The sequence below is a fragment of the Salmo salar genome, chromosome ssa09, assembly GCF_905237065.1.
Source record: "Salmo salar chromosome ssa09, Ssal_v3.1, whole genome shotgun sequence".
NCBI lineage: Eukaryota > Metazoa > Chordata > Actinopteri > Salmoniformes > Salmonidae > Salmo > Salmo salar.
In genome coordinates this window covers 93,569,178-93,589,003 of record NC_059450.1, presented here as the reverse complement: position 1 = coordinate 93,589,003, position 19,826 = coordinate 93,569,178, and the positions used below count along the sequence as shown (strand labels likewise).

Sequence of the window (19,826 nt, the reverse complement as noted above, 5' to 3'; positions counted from 1 at the left end):
TCATGCTATAATATTTAAAATCAAATCGAATAATTCAACAAATTGATGACAGGGGTGGTCTAATAATTTAGATTTTATTTTCTGAATGGAATAACTTTTTCGTTCTTATTTGTTTCCATATTTTCTTGAGTTTGAGACCCTACTTTGGGTAATTCGGTTGTTTCACTTTCTCACGTGTTTCTGCTATTGAAATGTAATCACATCTCGTGCTCTTGTGCCTAATCCTGTCACAGCATCACCCAGGCAACCCCTCTCAAGTGTGGGCAGAAAACTCCGCTTTCTCTACCACCCAGACGACTTGTCCTAACCGCAATACCAGCCTGGTCTCCATGCAGGCTCACACTTCTAGGGCAAACCAGCTAAGTCATATTGTAAAAATGTTAACTTTTATCACTTTATAAGAGCAATAAAGCATGACTACCTAATGATGTCCTAACTAAAACCAAAATACACCTTCAAGCTGTTCTTCGTCTTTGATGTTATTACTGACTGTTTGGTATTGTAACAATAAAATCGATCCCAATCCCAGTAGGTTGGCACTTCCGAGCACAGGATTTGTCTGTAAGAGTTTAACATGTTATTTTCCTCATAAACCAACCTCCGGCGTGTGGCAAAATCATCAATAGTCTGTGTCACAAATTCGGCCTTTTGCAAATGGAAATAATTATCATAATAAGGTAAATGACATTTACATGCCCGAATTTAGACCAACAAATACGCTCAAATTATTTGAGATATAGAATCTAGGAGCATGCCTTAGAGCCGGGGTGTTTTGCTCCTGCTAAGACTATTTGAATAAGAATAACGCCAATAGAGTGGCTCAGGCTGAAAAAATGGGTGACAAAAGCCCAGAGGAGCCCGAATTTGGACGAGGGACAACGCGTATAAGGAGTGAAAAGAAGTGAGGGGCGACGCGTAACGCCTACAATTGGAACAATTCACCTTATAATCGCTTTGATATATTATACATGGCCGAAGACTCTAAACATTGTGTAATTATTTATAAATGACTGTCCCTCTACCCTCATTATACCGTCGGGAGAAAGGCACTGCAGGTCCCTGGCCAAACTATTTCTAAATAGTGCCCCCGTCCACTTTTTCAAAGGAGAGGCGAGATCCTGGACATGGAATAAATAGAATAATTAATGGATATTGGTATGCCTGTCTCATAAAGATGTCTTTAAAAACCCTTTAAAAAATTGGCCCAATCCATGCGCTAGACATTTTTACTGCTGTGCCCTTCATGTTTTGAATGTTAATTAGCCAGGGTTGACTGTAGATTTGTGGAGAAAGTTGTGAAGATGAAGTAACCTGTCCTGTTTTAGATGCTAGATCGGCTATAGCCCTAAAATGCGAATGTTTAAGCATGCATGCAACACTGTGCGTAATCGAGCTAATTTTTCTACAGCAACTTTTGTGTTTTGTTCGAAAACTTGGAAAACAGTCTCATTTCCAACATTTTCATGTTTATTTCATTTCGATATATAAGACATGCCTTTTTCTTTTACATATTCGGTTCTATAGGTTTATAGACCGAATCTTGGACAGAAGATAAACGAATTTCTTTTTTGGAGCGTGCCCTTGCTTCGGGGGGCTAAGCGCTCCGTCATTTGCTCATCTTCTTCTTTCATTTAACTTTAAAGGTTTAACTTAAAGTGGGCTTGGTGTTTGGTCCAGGGATGGATAGCAACAGTGGTGCTCGCGTGGCTGGGCAGCGGTCCACTGCTCTCATTGGACGGTCGTGATTACAGGCACGCTTCGGAGCGCGAACAAATAACAGGCATACATTATGCTAATGAGATGGCAGTGCGGCACGGGGCAGACCTGATGCACCCCATTCATCCATCCTTCACACAAATGCCAGCGCGAGAGGTGTACGACCATTGTCTGACCAGGGTATATAAGGTATGTGAGGCCAGTCGTGTGCCAGGCTCATTCGCTCACACGAGCTGATTCAAGCGCAAGAGCAAGACGCGTGCCTTGTACTCTTCATTCAAACTACTTTTCGGACTTTTGCTCCTTGCAAGACAACTGATACTGTCCCTTCTCCAACCAGATAACTAAGGTAGGTTTCGTTCTGCTCTCATAGTCTTTCACCATTGCCTTGACTAGGCCTGCTTTCCAAACTTTACCATGCGCTCTTGCATTTACAGTGTTTAACCCATTCCCTCTCTTCTAATTTCTGCAGGGAAAACATGTGCACCGCAATGGAGACCGTTTACTCTGACAGTTCGAGCTGCGACTACTTTATGCAAGATGACGAAGATTCGTGCAGCAGTATGCACACTTCCTCCCCGTCATCCTCCATCGGCAAGTCCGCCTCCCCGGCCAGCGACCGCCAGGGCTCGTGCGCTACCGACCTGGGACAGAAGAAGAGACGCAGAGGCAGAGCGAGGAACGAAGCCACCGTTCACGTGGTAAAGAAGAACCGGCGCGTAAAGGCAAATGACCGCGAGAGGAACCGAATGCACAGCCTGAATGACGCGTTGGAGACTCTCCGGACCGTTCTACCGGCGTTCCCCGATGACAGTAAACTCACCAAGATCGAAACTCTGCGCTTCGCTCACAATTATATCTGGGCGCTCTCCGAGACCATACGCATCGCGGATATTGAACAGCGCCAGAACAAATCACGGGCTGATGCGCCTCTCTTGCTTCCCAACCTACGCGTGATGGACGCCCCGAGTCCGGCCAGCGATGCTTTCTCCTGGAGCTCCAGCGCGTCCTCCTCTTCCTCCTCCCCGTCTTATTGCACTTCAAGCCCCAGCAGCCCAGCCGCCCAGAATGACTATGTATGTTTCCAGACTGATGTTCGACAGTACAGCTACCACAACTTTGTACCAGGCATGTCCTACTAATTGAACTAAAGCCTTACCACAAACTTTTGTAGACTGCGAGATTGTTACAATAGAGTGATTGCAGAATAACAACTGAATGCATACTTCAGTTAGTCTGTTGAAAGGGAAAAAACTGAATGATATTCACTGTTTGCCTTAACCCATGTCTCTGTGGGTGTGTTTTATACAGTTTGTTTTGTTTTCCTATTTTTACATGCTCTAATTTACATTCGGGTTGAACATTAATTTAATTTTGTCGACTTTTCTAAGTTGAGTACGGTTGTTTTGTTAGACGTTTAATATTCCTCAAAAACATTTGCACTTTTTTCCCCAGCGCATACGAGTCCTATAAGTCCACTTCACAGATCTTGACCTGAACCTCTATTAGACGAGTATTATCACTAAAAAGAAGAAGACAGATTTGCTTTTGTAAACTGAGGTGAAAAGTCAATTTTACAATTAGTAGAGCGATAATGCAGAAAAACGAGCGTGGAAATTCAGTTCCTCTGCTCTGACAATAGAGTGAAAGGCCGTCAAAAGACAAGGACCTGACTTCATACATTATGGAGATTGACCCCCTGAAAACTGCAATCCTGTTCAATAGAAAGACTCAATCCCACGAAGGGGCTAGAGAGGATCCTTCTACGACGTTTTTTTTTTTACATTTTATTTATTCAAGTTTCGCCTGTCATAATGTATTTTGTATATTAATAGATTTCTATTCTATTTACATGAAAAATGTATGAACCATTTTTCTACAAATAAAAATATAACTTTAAAAAAAATATTTCTCAGTGTTTGGACTTACTTGCTGAGAGTGGAACATTCAAAGCGTGCTGATTATTGCACTGATAAAACGCGTCGCAAATCCCATAAACACAACAATCATTGTCATCATTATGAAATTAATTACAAGAGCAGTTAGTTTCCTCGCGTGGCCTGTTCATGAAACAAAGAGGTGTGATTAATAAGATAACGGTTTTAGAGAGAGCACCGCAGGTGCATCCATCAGTTGAGGTTTTATTGCAGCTCATCACCCATGACCCCCATCAGCACTGTTGAATGTATTATCTTCTGGGACTTTCAACAGGCAAAATAGCAAATTCTAAGATTGTTAATGTGGCCAAATAAAATCTGATATATATATGTAAAGTGTAACAATTTGAATATTTATTTTAATCTGCCTTCTACAATTTATATATATATATATATATCCACTTCACAGATCTTGACCTATATATATACATTTATATAAATATATATATAAATTGTAGAAGGCAGATTAAAATAAATATTCAAATTGTTACACATTACACTGATAAATTACATCGCATCCCCTTTGGAAAATGTATTGATGTCTTTGCATGTGTAGGACCAGTTTATGACATTTTCATTGAAAAGCTTCTATAGAATGTTATTTTCTCAACCCAGATATGCATTTAAAGAGGTTTTCCTTAGAGTTTATTTGTTGTTGTTGTTGTTGTTGTAATCATCCATCACACCCGGGATAATGTTTTATTTCTAAAGGGTATTCAGGTGAAATTCTCCAGTTGGAGGTTCGGCGGCCTGAGGTCCGGCCAAGGCTTTTGTATCTGCACGTCTCGGGGATAGACGAGCATAATAGGAATGCTGCCATCCCTACGGATGTGCCAATTTGCATGAAGCAAAAATCAAAAATCAAAATCAAAATAAAGAGAATGTCAGCCTGCCAAGGACCAAATAAAATCTTCTGACATTTCAGCTCTTCTGGTGGAGTAGTTGTCCGATGTACTTCTTTCACCCAGACACTATTAGGCGTCATATTCCTCCCACTAACTTGAATTTAATTCAACAAAAGTTTTATACAAGTTTGAATAAACATCAAGTGGCCAAGTTATTTTCTGGGGATTCGTGTGTAGTTAGTTGGACTACGGTATACTGTAATGCAATGCCACCTGTTTCTGGGATGCATTATAATAAAGGATTCATGCGTCGCATCAGTGGTGGCACGTTATTGTGTACCCGCTATGTGAATATAACTCTTTGTTCATATGCAGGAGGCCATAAGCAATAGGACCACCAGGATTAACCGACGCAGAGCTTCTGCACCTGCAAGCTAATTATCACCAGTCAGCCCAACGCAGTCCAAAATACTTTTTTAATTGGATTGGTCGGCTATTGAAATTATCATTATCAAACCAAAAAACAGCTTAGTATGCATCGGTATTACTAATACCCCTTATACAATATTAGTATTTAACTGAATATGTTGTTCCATAATGTGGTAGAAGAAGAGAAGGGCATCTGAATATGTTGTTCCATAATGTGGTAGAAGAAGAAGAGAAGGGCATCTGAATATGTTGTTCCATAATGTGGTAGAAGAAGAGAAGGGTATCTGAATATGTTGTTCCATAATGTGGTAGAAGAAGAGAAGGGCATCTGAATATGTTGTTCCATAATGTGGTAGAAGAAGAAGAGAAAGGCATCTGAATATGTTGTTCCATAATGTGGTAGAAGAAGAAGAGAAGGGCATCTGAATATGTTGTTCCATAATGTGGTAGAAGAAGAAGAGAAGGGCATCTGAATATGTTGTTCCATAATGTGGTAGAAGAAGTGAAGGGCATCTGAATATGTTGTTCCATAATGTGGTAGAAGAAGAAGAGAAGGGCATCTGAATATGTTGTTCCATAATGTGGTAGAAGAAGTGAAGGGCATCTGAATATGTTGTTCCATAATGTGGTAGAAGAAGTGAAGGGCATCTGAATATGTTGTTCCATAATGTGGTAGAAGAAGAGAAGGGCATCTGAATATGTTGTTCCATAATGTGGTAGAAGAAGAAGAGAAGGGCATCTGAATATGTTGTTCCATAATGTGGTAGAAGAAGTGAAGGGCATCTGAATATGTTGTTCCATAATGTGGTAGAAGAAGTGAAGGGCATCTGAATATGTTGTTCCATAATGTGGTAGAAGAAGAGAAGGGCATCTGAATATGTTGTTCCATAATGTGGTAGAAGAAGAGAAGGGTATCTGAATATGTTGTTCCATAATGTGGTAGAAGAAGAGAAGGGTATCTGAATATGTTGTTCCATAATGTGGTAGAAGAAGTGAAGGGCATCTGAATATGTTGTTCCATAATGTGGTAGAAGAAGAAGAGAAAGGCATCTGAATATGTTGTTCCATAATGTGGTAGAAGAAGTGAAGGGCATCTGAATATGTTGTTCCATAATGTGGTAGAAGAAGAGAAGGGCATCTGAATATGTTGTTCCATAATGTGGTAGAAGAAGTGAAGGGCATCTGAATATGTTGTTCCATAATGTGGTAGAAGAAGAAGAGAAGGGCATCTGAATATGTTGTTCCATAATGTGGTAGAAGAAGAAGAGAAGGGCATCTGAATATGTTGTTCCATAATGTGGTAGAAGAAGTGAAGGGCATCTGAATATGTTGTTCCATAATGTGGTAGAAGAAGAAGAAGAGAAGGGCATTTGTCTGAATTATTTCCTCTCTAGTGTTCAGCTCATCCCAGACAGATTGAGTTGAAAACCTCCACCTTCGAACACTCTTCTTCTTCTTATTCCCTCCCTCCCTCCACCCCCCCACACCTTCCTTCCTTCCTTCCTTCCTTCCTTCCTTCCTTCCTTCCTTCCTTCCTTCCTTCCTTCCTTCCTTCCTTCCTTCCTTCCTTCCTTCCTTCCTTCCTTCCTTCCTTCCTTCCTTCCTTCCTTCCTTCCTTCCTTCCTTCCTTCCTTCCTTCCATCCTTCCTTCCTCCCTTCCTTCCTTCCTCCCTTCCTTCCTCCCTTCCTTCCTCTATCTCTTTATTCATGTTTGGAGACAACAGAGGGACAGACATTTCTGGATGGCTTTAGGTCTTCTTAGTGGTACCTCTATTCTGTACATAATTTAACAGCGGCCATTAAACATTGATTGTGTCAAGATGGTAGTAGCAGCAGGTTGCCAACCCTCAAGGCTCATGTTCGCCCAGGAAAGGGCCTCTGGCTCAGGGCATTAAGGACTGTCACCCCAGGGAGGAGTGGAGAATTGGGCTCACGTGGGGCAGACAGGGAGAGATGAATGAACGGCAACTGGACACCTAGTGAGTCATAATCTTGCTGTGTAGATTGATTAAACAAGCAAATATTTTTGGTATCCAGGGAGCACAAAAATCTTTGAAAATACATGATCAAATACATAAATCCACACTAATAAGGTTGAATTGAACTCCAGATACACCTATCCAGATAATATGTCCAACCCTCCTCATCTGGTTGATAATATGTCCAACCCTCCTCCTCTGGTTGATAATTTGTCCAACCCCCCTCATCTGATTGATAATTTGCCCAACCCCCCTCCTCTGATTGATAATATGCCCAACCCTCCTCCCCTGATTGGTTGATTGTTTTGGGTTGTCACCTCGCTTTGAAGATCATATGAAGTTAAGTCTGTCAGTAGTCTCATCCCAAACACAGGGATTAGCTAAAGCTAGCTAACAACAACTCCTTCCACCTGCCCCCCACTACTCCTGCAGATACCCCTGTCTGTCTCAACCTACACCTCCTCAAGGTCAGGGAGGGAGATGATCCCCAGGTTGCAAGCCTTCCCTTAAGGACCCATCAGGACCTTTCAGACAGACTCTAACCCCTCACACCTTGTCAGTCTGTCATCACTAGGATGGGTCCAGAAGACCTGAGGTTAGCTGGCAGCTTGGCTGGATGATTAGGAGGGCTAATGACTTGTTGGTAAAATAGAGGCTTATTTTCTGTCTAATTGGTGTTGTCACCAGGTCTAAGTATCACAAACTGCTTCTTAGCACCTAGTTGTCTTGACAGCATGCAATACTTAGCCAGCAGGTTGACAGTATAAATAAATAATTATGGAGTTGTTAAGATAAGAACTAAAACATACAGTATGTCCCAATCAAATGATAAATAACAATAGTACTACTCGCACGTTAAACTATTCCAGATTTATTATGGAGTCAAGAAGTACTCTAATAAAGACTACAGTCAGAAGAGCTGCTCGTATCAAGTACTCTAATAAAGACTACAGTCAGAAGAGCTGCTCGTATCAAGTGCTCTAATAAAGACTACAGTCAGAAGAGCTGATCGTATCAAGTACTCTAATAAAGACTACAGTCAGAAGAGCTGATCGTATCAAGTACTCTAATAAAGACTACAGTCAGAAGAGCTGATCGTATCAAGTACTCTAATAAAGACTACAGTCAGAAGAGCTGCTCGTATCAAGTGCTCTAATAAAGACTACAGTCAGAAGAGCTGATCGTATCAAGTACTCTAATAAAGACTACAGTCAGAAGAGCTGCTCGTATCAAGTGCTCTAATAAAGACTTCAGTCAGAAGAGCTGATCGTATCAAGTACTCTAATAAAGACTACAGTCAGAAGAGCTGATCGTATCAAGACATTAGTCTGATCAATAAGTGCTGTGCTTTAATAGAATAGTATTGATCTCATTGTCAATTCCTTAACATTGTTCTCAATTTAAAATCCACTTTTATGTCCGTTGTCTGATGAAACCAAAGGCACTACAGTGCAACTCTCTCTTACTGCCAGTTTTACGTAGGGGTGACATCTTTTTGGATTCCCCCTGTTTCAGTTTATCAACCACACAGTGTGAGGGAGAGAGAGGAATTTGTCAACAGAAGCCTAAAGCTATTTCCTTTTGGCCCCTGAGGAAAAAAGTAAGCTGACTTCCTTTCTATCACATAAGCATTATGCCACAGGCTCTGCTCTGAGCTTCTATATTGACTATGTTCCTCCAAGCACTCTGACTAGCTGTTCTCAGACAGACCTCTCACTGTTTACGGCAGGGGATATAGGTCAATGACGGTTTTATACCAGCTGAGATGGATATAAAGACTAGCAGTGAGTCAAGTGATGGAGGGCACTGTTACACCGAGTTATAATGTCATAACATAGGTTATAACATGAACTCTTCATAAAGACGTTATAATGTCAGAACATAGGTTATAACATGAATTCTTCATAAGGACATTATGTCAGAACATAGGTTATAACATGAATTCTTCATAAGGACATTATGTCAGAACATTGGTTATAACATGAATTCTTCATAAGGACATTATGTCAGAACATAGGTTATAACATGAATTCTTCATAAGGACATTATGTCAGAACATAGGTTATAACATGAATTCTTCATAAGGACATTATGTCAGAACATAGGTTATAACATGAATTCTTCATAAGGACATTATGTCAGAACATAGGTTATAACATGAATTCTTCATAAGGACATTATGTCAGAACATAGGTTATAACATGAATTCTTCATAAGGACGTATTCTCAAATGAGCACACAGTATCACTGAGCATACTGGTCCGTTGACGAGGATGCTACGCTACAGGACTGTTTTGCTAGCACAGACAGGAATATGTTCCGGGATTCATCTAATGGCATTGAAGAGTATACCACCTCAGTCACCGGCTTCATCAATAAGTGCATTGAGGACATCATCCCCACAGTGACCATACGTACATACCCCAACCAGAAGCCATGGATTACAGGCAACATCCGCACCGAGCTAAAGGCTAGAGCTGCCGCTTTCAAGGAGCGGGACACTAATCCGGATGCTTATAAAAAATCCTACAATGCCCTCAGACGAACCATCAAACAGGCAAAGCGTCAACATCACATTTCAGGTAAGACCCAGATGCAGACAGTGTCGAAGTAACAAAAGTTTATTACTAATACAGGGGCAGGCAAAACTAGAGGTCAAGGGCAGGCAGAGGTCAGTAATCCAGATAGGGTGCAAAGGGTCCAGAATGGCAGGGAGTCTCGGGGTCAGAGCAGGCAGGGGTCAAATAGGAGACAAAGGGCTGTGAGACAAGGGTTTAATTCTGGAAACAGGAAAAGTGGGATGTACACGGAGGGTATGGGGCAACAGAAGACGAACAGCAGAGGGTCAAATTTTAAATGTTAAATTTTTTTATTTAACTAGGGTAGCGAGGGTAGCTTGGGGAGAAGAATGAAATGGGTGGCTTTGGAAAACCGATCCACAACAGTCAGGATGGCGGTGTTGCCATCAGATGGGGGAGACAGGTGACAAAGTCCAGGGATAGGTGAGACCAGGGATGGTGAGGGACAGCTGGAGCTTGCCGAGGAGTCTTGTTCTGTGCACAGGTCGTACATGCGGTGATAAAGGCGGAGACGTTGTCACACAAAGGCCAGGGTCCGCTGGGAGCCTGGGTGGCAGGCAAGCCTGGAGGAGTGGGCCCAGTCCAGGACCGAGGAGCGGGCCATGTCAGGAACGAACATCCGGTTATCTGGGCCTCCTCCCGGGGTTCGGCTGGGAACGCTGCACCTCACGAACCAGCTGAGTGCCGTCGCCAGCCATGAGGTGGTGAAGGATGGTCTCGGGTTCCAATGTTGAAGACGTGGGGCTATAGCGACATGACAGAGCATCCGGCTTGACATTCTTGGATCCCAGCCGGTATGAGAGTGAGAAGTTGAACCGGGTGAAGAGCAGGGCCCACCTAGCTTGCCTGGAATTGAGGCACTTGGCAGTACGGAGATATTCCAGGTTCTTGTGGATGGTCCACGCAATGAACGGATGTTGCACCTCTTCAAGCCAGTGCCTCCACTCCTCCAACGCGAGAAGCCTACGATTCCCCACATCGTAGTTCCTCTCCATGGTGTTGAGGCGGTGGGAGAAGAAGGCGCAAGGATGTAACTTGAGGTCCAGGGTAGAACGCTGGGACAGGACAGCCACCACCCCGATATCCGAAGCGTCGGCCTCCACCACGAACTGGCGGGATGGGTCAGGATGAACCAACATGGGAGCTGTGGTGAAGCTATGTTTGAGATGCTGGAACGCCCGGTCAGCAGCTGGGGACCACGTGAACGGAACCTTGGGAGAGGTGAGTGCAGACAGGGGGGAAACCAGGGTGCTGTAACCCCAGATAAAGAGGCAATAAAAGTTGGCGAATCCCAGGAAACGATGCAGCTGCAACCTGGATGTAGGCTGGGGACAATCCATCACCACTCTCACCTTTCCGGGATCCATCTGTACACTCCCTGCAGCGATGATGTAACCCAGAAAGGGGATGGTGAAGCGATGGAATTCGCACTTCTCTGCTTTTACAAAAAGCTGGTTCTCCAGGAGACGTTGGCGAACCTGTCGGACGTGGAGCATGTGTTCTTGTGTGGTGCGGTAGAAGACGAGGATGTCATCGAAGGTAGACGAACATGAACCGTTTCAACATGTTGTGGAGAACATCATTAACCAGAGCCTGGAACACAGCAGGGGCATTGGTAAGGCCAAATGGCATGACAAGATACTCTAGTGACCACTGGCTATGTTGAAAGCAGTCTTCCACTTGTCCCGTTCTCGTATCCGCACCAGGTGGTAGGCGTTCCGTAGGTCCAGCTTAGAGAACATGGTGGCCCCCTGAAGCGGCTCGAAGGCCGAGGAGATGAGGGGTAGCGGCTAGCGATTCTTCACCGTGATGTCGTTGAGACCCCGTTAGTCAATGCACAGGCGCAGGGTTTTGTCCTTTTTCTCCACAAAGAAGAACCCTGCGCCGGTGGGGGAGGTAGAAGGACAGATGAACCCTGGGAGTCCTTAATGTAGGTCTCCATATCCTTGGTCTCCAGACCCGACATAGAGTACAGTCATCCCCGGGCAGAGTGGTGCCTGGGAGAAGGTCAGTCCCGCAGTCATATGGTCGGTGCGGTGGAAGCGAAGTGGCCCAGGCCTTACTGGACACCTCCCGGAGGTCCTGGTACTCCATGGGAATGGCGGAGAGGTCTGGGGCAACTTCCGAGCCCCCAGGAAGACGTCCCGGGGCAGGCTGTAGTGACTTCAGGCAATGGGCGTGGCAATGGGCGTGGCTTTAACGCTAGTAAAACCAAATGCATGCTTTTCAACTGTTCACTGCCCGCACCCGCCCGCCCGACTAGCATCACTATCCTGGACGGTTCTGACCTAGAATATGTGGACAACTACAAATACATAGGTGTCTGGCTAGACTGTAAACTCTCCTTCCAGACTCATATTAAACATCTCCAATCCAAAATCAAATCTAGAATCGGCTTTCTATTTCACAACAAAGCCTCCTTCACTCACGCCGCCAAACTTACCCTAGTAAAACTGACTATCCTACAGATCCTCGACTTCGGCTATGTCATCTACAAAATAGCTTCCAATACTCTACTCAGCAAACTGGTAGCAGTCTATCACAGTGCCATCCGTTTTGTTACCAAAGCCCCTTATACCACCCACCACTGCGACCTGTATGCTCTAGTTGGCTGGCCCTCGCTACATATTCGTCGCCAGACCCACTGGCTCCAGGTCATCTATAAATCTATGCTAGGTAAAGCTCCGCCTTATCTCAGCTCACTGGTCACGCGCTCCAGCAGGTATATCTCACTGGTCTTCCCCAAAGCCAACACCTCCTTTGGCTGCCTTTCCTTCCAGTTCTCTGCTGCCAGTGACTGGAACGAATTGCAAAAATTGCTGAAGCTGGAGACTTACATTTCCTTCACCAACTTTAAACATAAGCTATCTGAGCAGCTAACCGATCGCTGCAGCTGTACATAGTCCATCTGTAAATAGCCCACCCAATCTACCTACCTCATCCCCATATTGTTTTTATTTACTTTTCTGCTCTTTTGCACACCAGTATCTCTACTTGCACATCATCATCTGCTCATTTATCACTCCAGTGTTAATCTGCTAAATTGTAATTACTTCGCTACTATGGCCTATTTATTGCCTACCTCCTCATGTCATTTGCACACACTGTATATAGACTTTCTTTTTTTCTATTGTGTTATTGACAGTACGCTTGTTTATTCCATGTGTAACTCTGTGTTGTTGTTTGTGTCGCACTGCTTTGCTTTATCTTGGACAGGTCGCAGTTGTAAATGAGAACTTGTTTTCAACTAGCTTACCTGGTTAAATAAAGGTGAAATAAAAAATAAAATAAAAAAAAGAACGGGCCAGGAGAATCCCAATACCACGGGAATCTGAGGAGACTTAATGAGCAGGAATTGGGTCATCTCGCCGTGCTTCCCTGACACATGTAGGTTGATGGGGGTGGTATTGTGGGTGACCCGGCCTATAGGGCGCCCGTCCAGTGCTCTAACATCCATGGGAATGGAGAGGGGCTGAGTGGGGATGTCCAGCTCGGAAGCCAGGGTAGTGTCCATAGTCGATGAGTATCCAGAGAGATTTCGACTTGTTACCCCACCGCAAAATGGCATGAAAAGGGAAGAGGAAAAGTTCTCCATATGGCCCACCAGAGTACTCGCTCTTACCGGTGAGCCTGGTCTTTTAGTGGACAGGTGGAGACAAAATGACCAGTAGTCCCGCAATACAGGCAACTCTTAGTGTGAAGCCTGTATAGCCATTCAGCTGGAGACAGCCTAGCTCTGCCTAATTAAATAGGCTCGGGAAGAGATGAATCGGCAGTCTTCGGAGACTCTCGGGGAACTCGGGTAGCCTCGGGTTCTCTCGGGAAAGGAGCCGTCGGGAACTTCCGGGAATCTCCTCTCCTTCCTTCGTTCCAGTTGTCGCCCATCGATCCTAATGGTCAAGGTGATGAGTGAGTCGAGATCCGTTGGTAGTTCCCGGGCTGCAAGCTCGTCCTTTACTTCCTCCGATACTCTGTGCAGGAACATGCTGAACAGTGCTTCCGGCACTATTACCTGCCAATGTGTGGAAATCCACCTCATAGTCTGCCACACTGCGGGAGTCTTGCCAAAGCTGGAGTTACTTCCGGGCAGTCTCTCTCCCGGACAATGGAGCATTGAAAACATTCTTTACCTCCAGCACGAACTACAGACTGAAGCATATGACAGACTGTTGTTCCCACACTGCCATAGGACATCAGTGTGATGAGGTGCGCTATTTTAGAGCAGTCCGAGGGGAAGGAGGAGGGCTGCAGCTAGATGATGAGTGAACCCCTAACCGACTCTCCATCGATGCGTTCCAGGGGAGGTAAGCAGGGTTCCCGGGAAACCAGGGTGACCGGGGAGGCGGCTTGCTAACAGCCGGGTTACTGAGGGGCTGGGAGTTTACCGTCATTGTAGGCTGCCTAACAGAAAACCCGTGGAATTGCTCCAGCAATGTGTTCAACGCTTGGTTATGGCATTTGGCCATGGTCTGGAACCCTTCCATAAGACCATGAAGCAACTCCTCATGCCTTCCAATGGTGGCTCCTTGGGAGGAGATGGTGCTGCGGAGCTGGTCCAAGTCTGCTGGGTCAATCATGGCCAGTACGTACTATCACATTTTAGGTAAGACCCAGATGCAGACAGTGTCAAAGTAACAAAAGTTCATTACTAATACAGGGGCAGGCAGAGGTCAGTAATCCAGATAGGGTGCAAAAGGTCCAGAACGGGAGGCAGTCTCGGGGTCAGAGCAGGCAGGGGTCAATAATCCAGTGTGGTGTGGCAAGGTACAGAACGGCAGGCAGGTTCAGGGTCAGGGCAGGCAGAATGGTCAAAACCGCAAAAAAACAAGAAAACAGGAACTAGAACGGACAGGAGCAAGGGGAAAACCACTGGTAGGTTTCACAAAACAAAGTGAACTGGCAACAGACAAACAGAGAACACAGGTATAAATACACTGGGGATAATGGGGAAGATGGGCGACACCTGGAGGGGGGTGGAGACAATCACAAAGACAGGTGAAACAGATCAGGGTGTGACAGTCAATACAGAACAAAGAATGGATCCTACTACACCGGCTCTGACATTCTTTGGATGTGGCAGGGCTTGCAAACTATTACGGACTACAAAGGGAAACCCAGCCATGAGCTGCCCAGTGACGCGAGCCTACTAGACGAGCTAAATGCCTTTCATGCTCGCTTCGAGACAAGCAACACTGAAGCACGCATGAGAGCACCAGCTGTTCCAGAAGACTGTGTGATCACGCTCTCCTTAGCCGATGTGAGCAAGACCTTTAAACAGGTCAATATTCACAAGGCCGCAGGGCTAGACAGATAAACAGGGCGTGTACTCAGAGCATGCGCGGACCAACTGGCAAGTGTCTTCACTGACATTTTCAACCTCATTTTCAACCTCTCCTTGACCGAGTCTGTAATACCCACGTTTCAAGCAGACCACCATAGACCCTGTGCCCAAGAATGCAAAGGTAACCTGCCTAAATTACTACCGCCCCATAGCACACGTCGATTGCCATGACGTGCTTTGAAAGGCTGGTCATGGCTCACATCAACACCATCATCCCGGGCCGCCCTAGAAGGCCAGCATCCCGGAGTCACCTCTTCACTGTTGACATTGAGACTGGTGTTTTGTGGGTACTATTTAATGAAGCTGCCAGTTGAGGACTTGTGAGGCGTCTGTTTCTCAAACTAGACACTAATGTACTTGTCCTCTTGCTCAGTTGTGCACCGGGCCTCCCACTCCTCTTTCTATTCTGGTTAGGGCCAGTTTGCTCTGTTCTGTGAAGGGAGTAGTACAGAGTGTTGTACGAGATCTTCAGTTTCTTGACAATTTCTCGCATGGAATAGCCTTTATTTTTCAGAACAAGAATAGACTGCCGAGTTTCAGAAGAAAGTTATTTGTTTCTGGCAATTTTGAGCCTGTAATCGAACCTACAAATATTCGGCGCAGTGACAAATAAATTTGTATTTTATTTGATATCAAATCAAATCAAATCAAATGTATTTATATAGCCCTTCTTACATCAGCTGATATCTCAAAGTGCTGTACAGAAACCCAGTATAAAACCCCAAACAGCAAGCAATGCAGGTGTAGAAGCACGGTGGCAAGGAAAAACTCCCTAGAAAGGCCAAAACCTAGGAAGAAACCTAGAGAGGGACCAGGCTATGAGGGGTGGCCAGTCCTCTTCTGGCTGTGCCGGGTGGAGATTATAACAGCACATGGCTAAGATGTTCAAATGTTCATAAATGACCAGCATGGTCAAATAATAATAATCATAGTAGTTGTCGAGGGTGCAACAAGTCAGTAACACAAGAGTAAGTGTCAGTTGGCTTTTTCATAGCCGATCTTTGAGAGTATCTCTACCGCTCCTGCTGTCTCTAGAGAGTTGAAAACAGCAGGTCTGGGACAGGTAGCACGTCCGGTGAACAGGTCAGGGTTCCAGCAGGTCTGGGACAGCAGGTCTGGGACAGGTAGCACGTCCGGTGAACAGGTCAGGGTTCCATAGCCACAGGCAGAACAGTTGGAACTGGAGCAGCAGCACGGCCAGGTGAACTAGGGACAGCAAGGAGTCATCAAGCCAGGTAGTCCTGAGGCATGGTCCTAGGGCTCAGGTCCTCCGAGAGAGAGAAAGAAAGAAAGAAAGAAAGAGAGAAAGAGAGAATTAGAGAGAGCATATTTAAATTCACACAGGACACTGGAAAAGACAAGAGAAATACTCCAGATGTGGCAGACTGACCCTAGCCCCCCGACACATAAACTACTGCAGCATAAATACTGGAGGCTGAGACAGGAGGGGTCAGGAGACACTGTGGCCCCATCCGATGAAACCCCCGGACAGGGACAAACAGGTAGGATATGACCCCACCCACTTTGCCAAAGCACAGCCCCCACACCACTGGAGGGATATCTCCAACCACCAACATACCATCCCGAGACAAGGCCGAGTATAGCCCACAAAGATCTCCGCCACGGCACAACCCAAGGGGGGGCGCCAACCCAGACAGGAAGACCATGTCAGTGACGCACCCCTCACAGGGACGGCATGGAAGAACACCAGTAAGCCAGTGACTCAGCCCCTGTAATGGGGTAGAGGCAGAGAATCCCAGTGGAAAGAGGGGAAACCGGCCAGGGAGAGACAGCAAGGGCGGTTCGTTGTTCCAGCCTTTCCGTTCACCTTCACACCCCTGGGCCAGACTACACTTAATAATAGGACCTACTGAAGAGATGTGTCTTCAGTAAAGACTTAAAGGTTGAGACTGAGTCTGCGTCTCTCACATGGGTAGGCAGACTATTCCATAAAAATGGAGCTCTATAGGAGAAAGCCCTGCCTCCAGCTGTTTGCTAGGAACAATTAGGAGGCCCGCGTCTTGTGACCGTAGCGTACGTGGGTTGGAGCAAGCCCATGTAATGCTTTGTAGGTTAGCAGTAAAACCTTGAAATCAGCCCTTGCCTTAACAGGAAGCCAGTGTAGGGAGGCTAGCACTGGAGTAATATGATCACATTTTTTGGTTCTAGTCAGGATTCTAGCAGCCGTATTTAGCACTAACTGAAGTTTATTTAGTGCTTTATCCGGGTAGCCGGAAAGTAGAGCATTGCAGTAGTCCAACCTAGAAGTAAAAAAGGCATGGATTAATTTTTCTGCGTCATTTTTGGACAGAAAGTTTCTGATTTTTGCAATGTTTCGTAGATGGAAAAAAGCTGTCCTTGAAACAGTCTTGATATGTTCTTCAAAAGAGAGATCAGGGTCCAGAGTAACGCCGAGGTCCTTCACAGTTTTATTTGAGACGACTGTACAACCATCCAGATTAATTGTTAGATTCAACAGAAGATCTCTTTATTTCTTGGGACCTAGAACAAGCATCTCTGTTTTGTCCGAGTTTAAAAGTAGAAAGTTTGCAGCCATCCACTTCCTTATGTCTGAGACACAGGCTTCTAGCGAGGGCAATTTTGGGGCTTCACCATGTTTCATTGAAATGTACAGCTGTGTGTCATCCGCATAGCAGTGAAATTTAACATTATGTTTTCGAATGACATCCCCAAGAGGTCAAATATATAGTGAAAACAATAGTGGTCCTAAAACGGAACCTTGAGGAACACCGAAATTTACAGTTGATTTGTCAGAGGACAAACCATTCACAGAGACAAACTGATATCTTTCCGACAGATAAGATCTAAACCAGGCCAGAACTTGTCCATGTAGACCAATTTGGGTTTCCAATCTCTCCAAAAAAATGTGGTGATCGATGGTATCAAAAGCAGCACTAAGATCTAGGAGCACGAGGACAGATGCAGAGCCTCGGTCTGACGTCATTAAAAGGTCATTTACCACCTTCACAAGTGCAGTCTCAGTGCTATGATGGGATCTAAAACCAGACTGAAGCGTTTCGTATACATTGTTTGTCTTCAGGAAGGCAGTGAGTTGCTGCGCAACAGCTTTTTCTAAAATTTTTGAGAGGAATGGAAGATTCGATATAGGCCGATAGTTTTTTATAATTTCTGGGTCAAGATTTGGCTTTTTCAAGAGAGGCTTTATTACTGCCACTTTTAGTGAGTTTGGTACACATCCAGTGGATAGAGAGCCGTTTATTATGTTCAACATAGGAGGGCCAAGCACAGAAAGCAGCTCTTTCAGTAGTTTAGTTGGAATAGGGTCCAGTATGCAGCTTGAAGGTTTAGAGGCCATGATTATTTTCATCATTGTGTCAAGAGATATAGTACTAAAACACTTTAGTGTCTCCCTTGATCCTAGGTCCTGGCAGGGTTGTGTAGACTCAGGACAACAGAGCTTTGGAGGAATACGCAGATTTAAAGAGGAGTCTGTAATTTGCTTTCTAATGATCACGATCTTTTCCTCAAAGAAGTTCATGAATTAATTACTGCTGAAGTGAGAGCCATCCTCTCTTGGGGAATGCTGCTTTTTAGTTAGCTTTGCGACAGTATCAAAAATAAATTTCGGATTGTTCTTATTTTCCTCAATTAAGTTGGAAAAATTGGATGATCGAGCAGCAGTGAGGGCTCTTCGATACTGCACGGTACTCTCTTTCCAAGCTAGTCGGAAGACTTCCAGTTTGGTGTGGCGCCATTTCCGTTCCAATTTTCTGGAAGCTTGCTTCAGAGCTCGTGTATTTTCTGTATACCAGGGAGCTAGTTTCTTATGACAAATGTTTTTAGTTTTTAGGGGTGCAACTGCATCTAGGGTATTGCGCAAGGTTAAATTCAGTTCCTCGGTTAGGTGGTTAACTGATTTTTGTCCTCTGACGTCCTTGGGCAGGCAGAGGGAGTCTGGAAGGGCATCAAGGAATCTTTGGGTTGTCTGAAAATTTATAGCACGACTTTTAATGCTTCTTGGTTGTGGTCTGAGCAGATTATTTGTTGCGATTGCAAACGTAATAAAATGGTGGTCCGATAGTCCAGGATTATGAGGAAAAACATTAAGATCCACAACATTTATTCCATGGGACAAAACTAGGTCCAGAGTATGACTGTGGCAGTGAGTAGGTCCAGAGACATGTTAGACAAAACCCACTGAGTCGATGATGGCTTCGAAAGCCTTTTGGAGTGGGTCTGTGGACTTTTCCATGTGAATATTAAAGTCACCAAAAATTTGAATATTATCTGCAATGACTACAAGGTCCGATAGGAATACAGGGAACTCAGTGAGGAACTTTGCATATGGCCCAGGAGGCCTGTAAACAGTAGCTATAAAAAGTGATTGAGTAGGCTGCATAGATTTCATGACTAGAAGCTCAAAAGACGAAAACGTCTTTTTTTTTTTTTGTAAATTGAAATTTGCTATCGTAAATGTTAGCAACACCTCTGCCTTTGCGGGATGCGTGGGGGATATGGTCACTAGTGTAACCAGGGGGTGAGGCCTCATTTAACACAGTAAATTCATCAGGCTTAAGCCATGTTTCAGTCAGGCCAATCACATCAAGATTATGATCAGTGATTAGTTCATTGACTATAACTGCCTTTGAAGTGAGGGATCTAACATTAAGTAGTCCTATTTTGAGATGTGAGGTATCACAATCTCTTTCAATAATGGCAGGGATGGAGGTTGTCTTTATACTAGTGAGATTGCTAAGGCGAACACCGCCATCTTTAATTTTGCCCAACCTAGGTCAAGGCACAGACAGGGTCTCAATGGGGATAGCTGAGCTGACTACACTGACTGTGCTAGTGGCAGACTCCACTAAGCTGGCAGGCTGGCTAACAGCCTGCTGCCTGGCCTGCACCCTATTTCATTGTGGAGCTAGAGGAGTTAGAGCCCTGTCTATGTTCGTAGATAAGATGAGAGCACCCATCCAGCTAGGATGGAGTCCGTCACTCCTCAACAGGCCAGGCTT

General features: G+C 44.8%; 1 protein-coding gene across 1 annotated transcript; it reads left to right on the top strand.

Moving 5' to 3' along the window:
* The first annotated feature begins 1,643 nt into the window (after positions 1-1,643).
* On the top strand, positions 1,644-4,591 carry LOC106612289 (neurogenin-1-like). Its single transcript, XM_014213319.2, has 2 exons — positions 1,644-2,065; positions 2,189-4,591. The coding sequence occupies exon 2, from the start codon at positions 2,196-2,198 to the stop codon at positions 2,856-2,858; it is 663 nt and encodes a 220-aa protein (XP_014068794.2). The 5' UTR covers positions 1,644-2,065; positions 2,189-2,195; the 3' UTR covers positions 2,859-4,591.
* Positions 4,592-19,826: the final 15,235 nt, after the last annotated feature.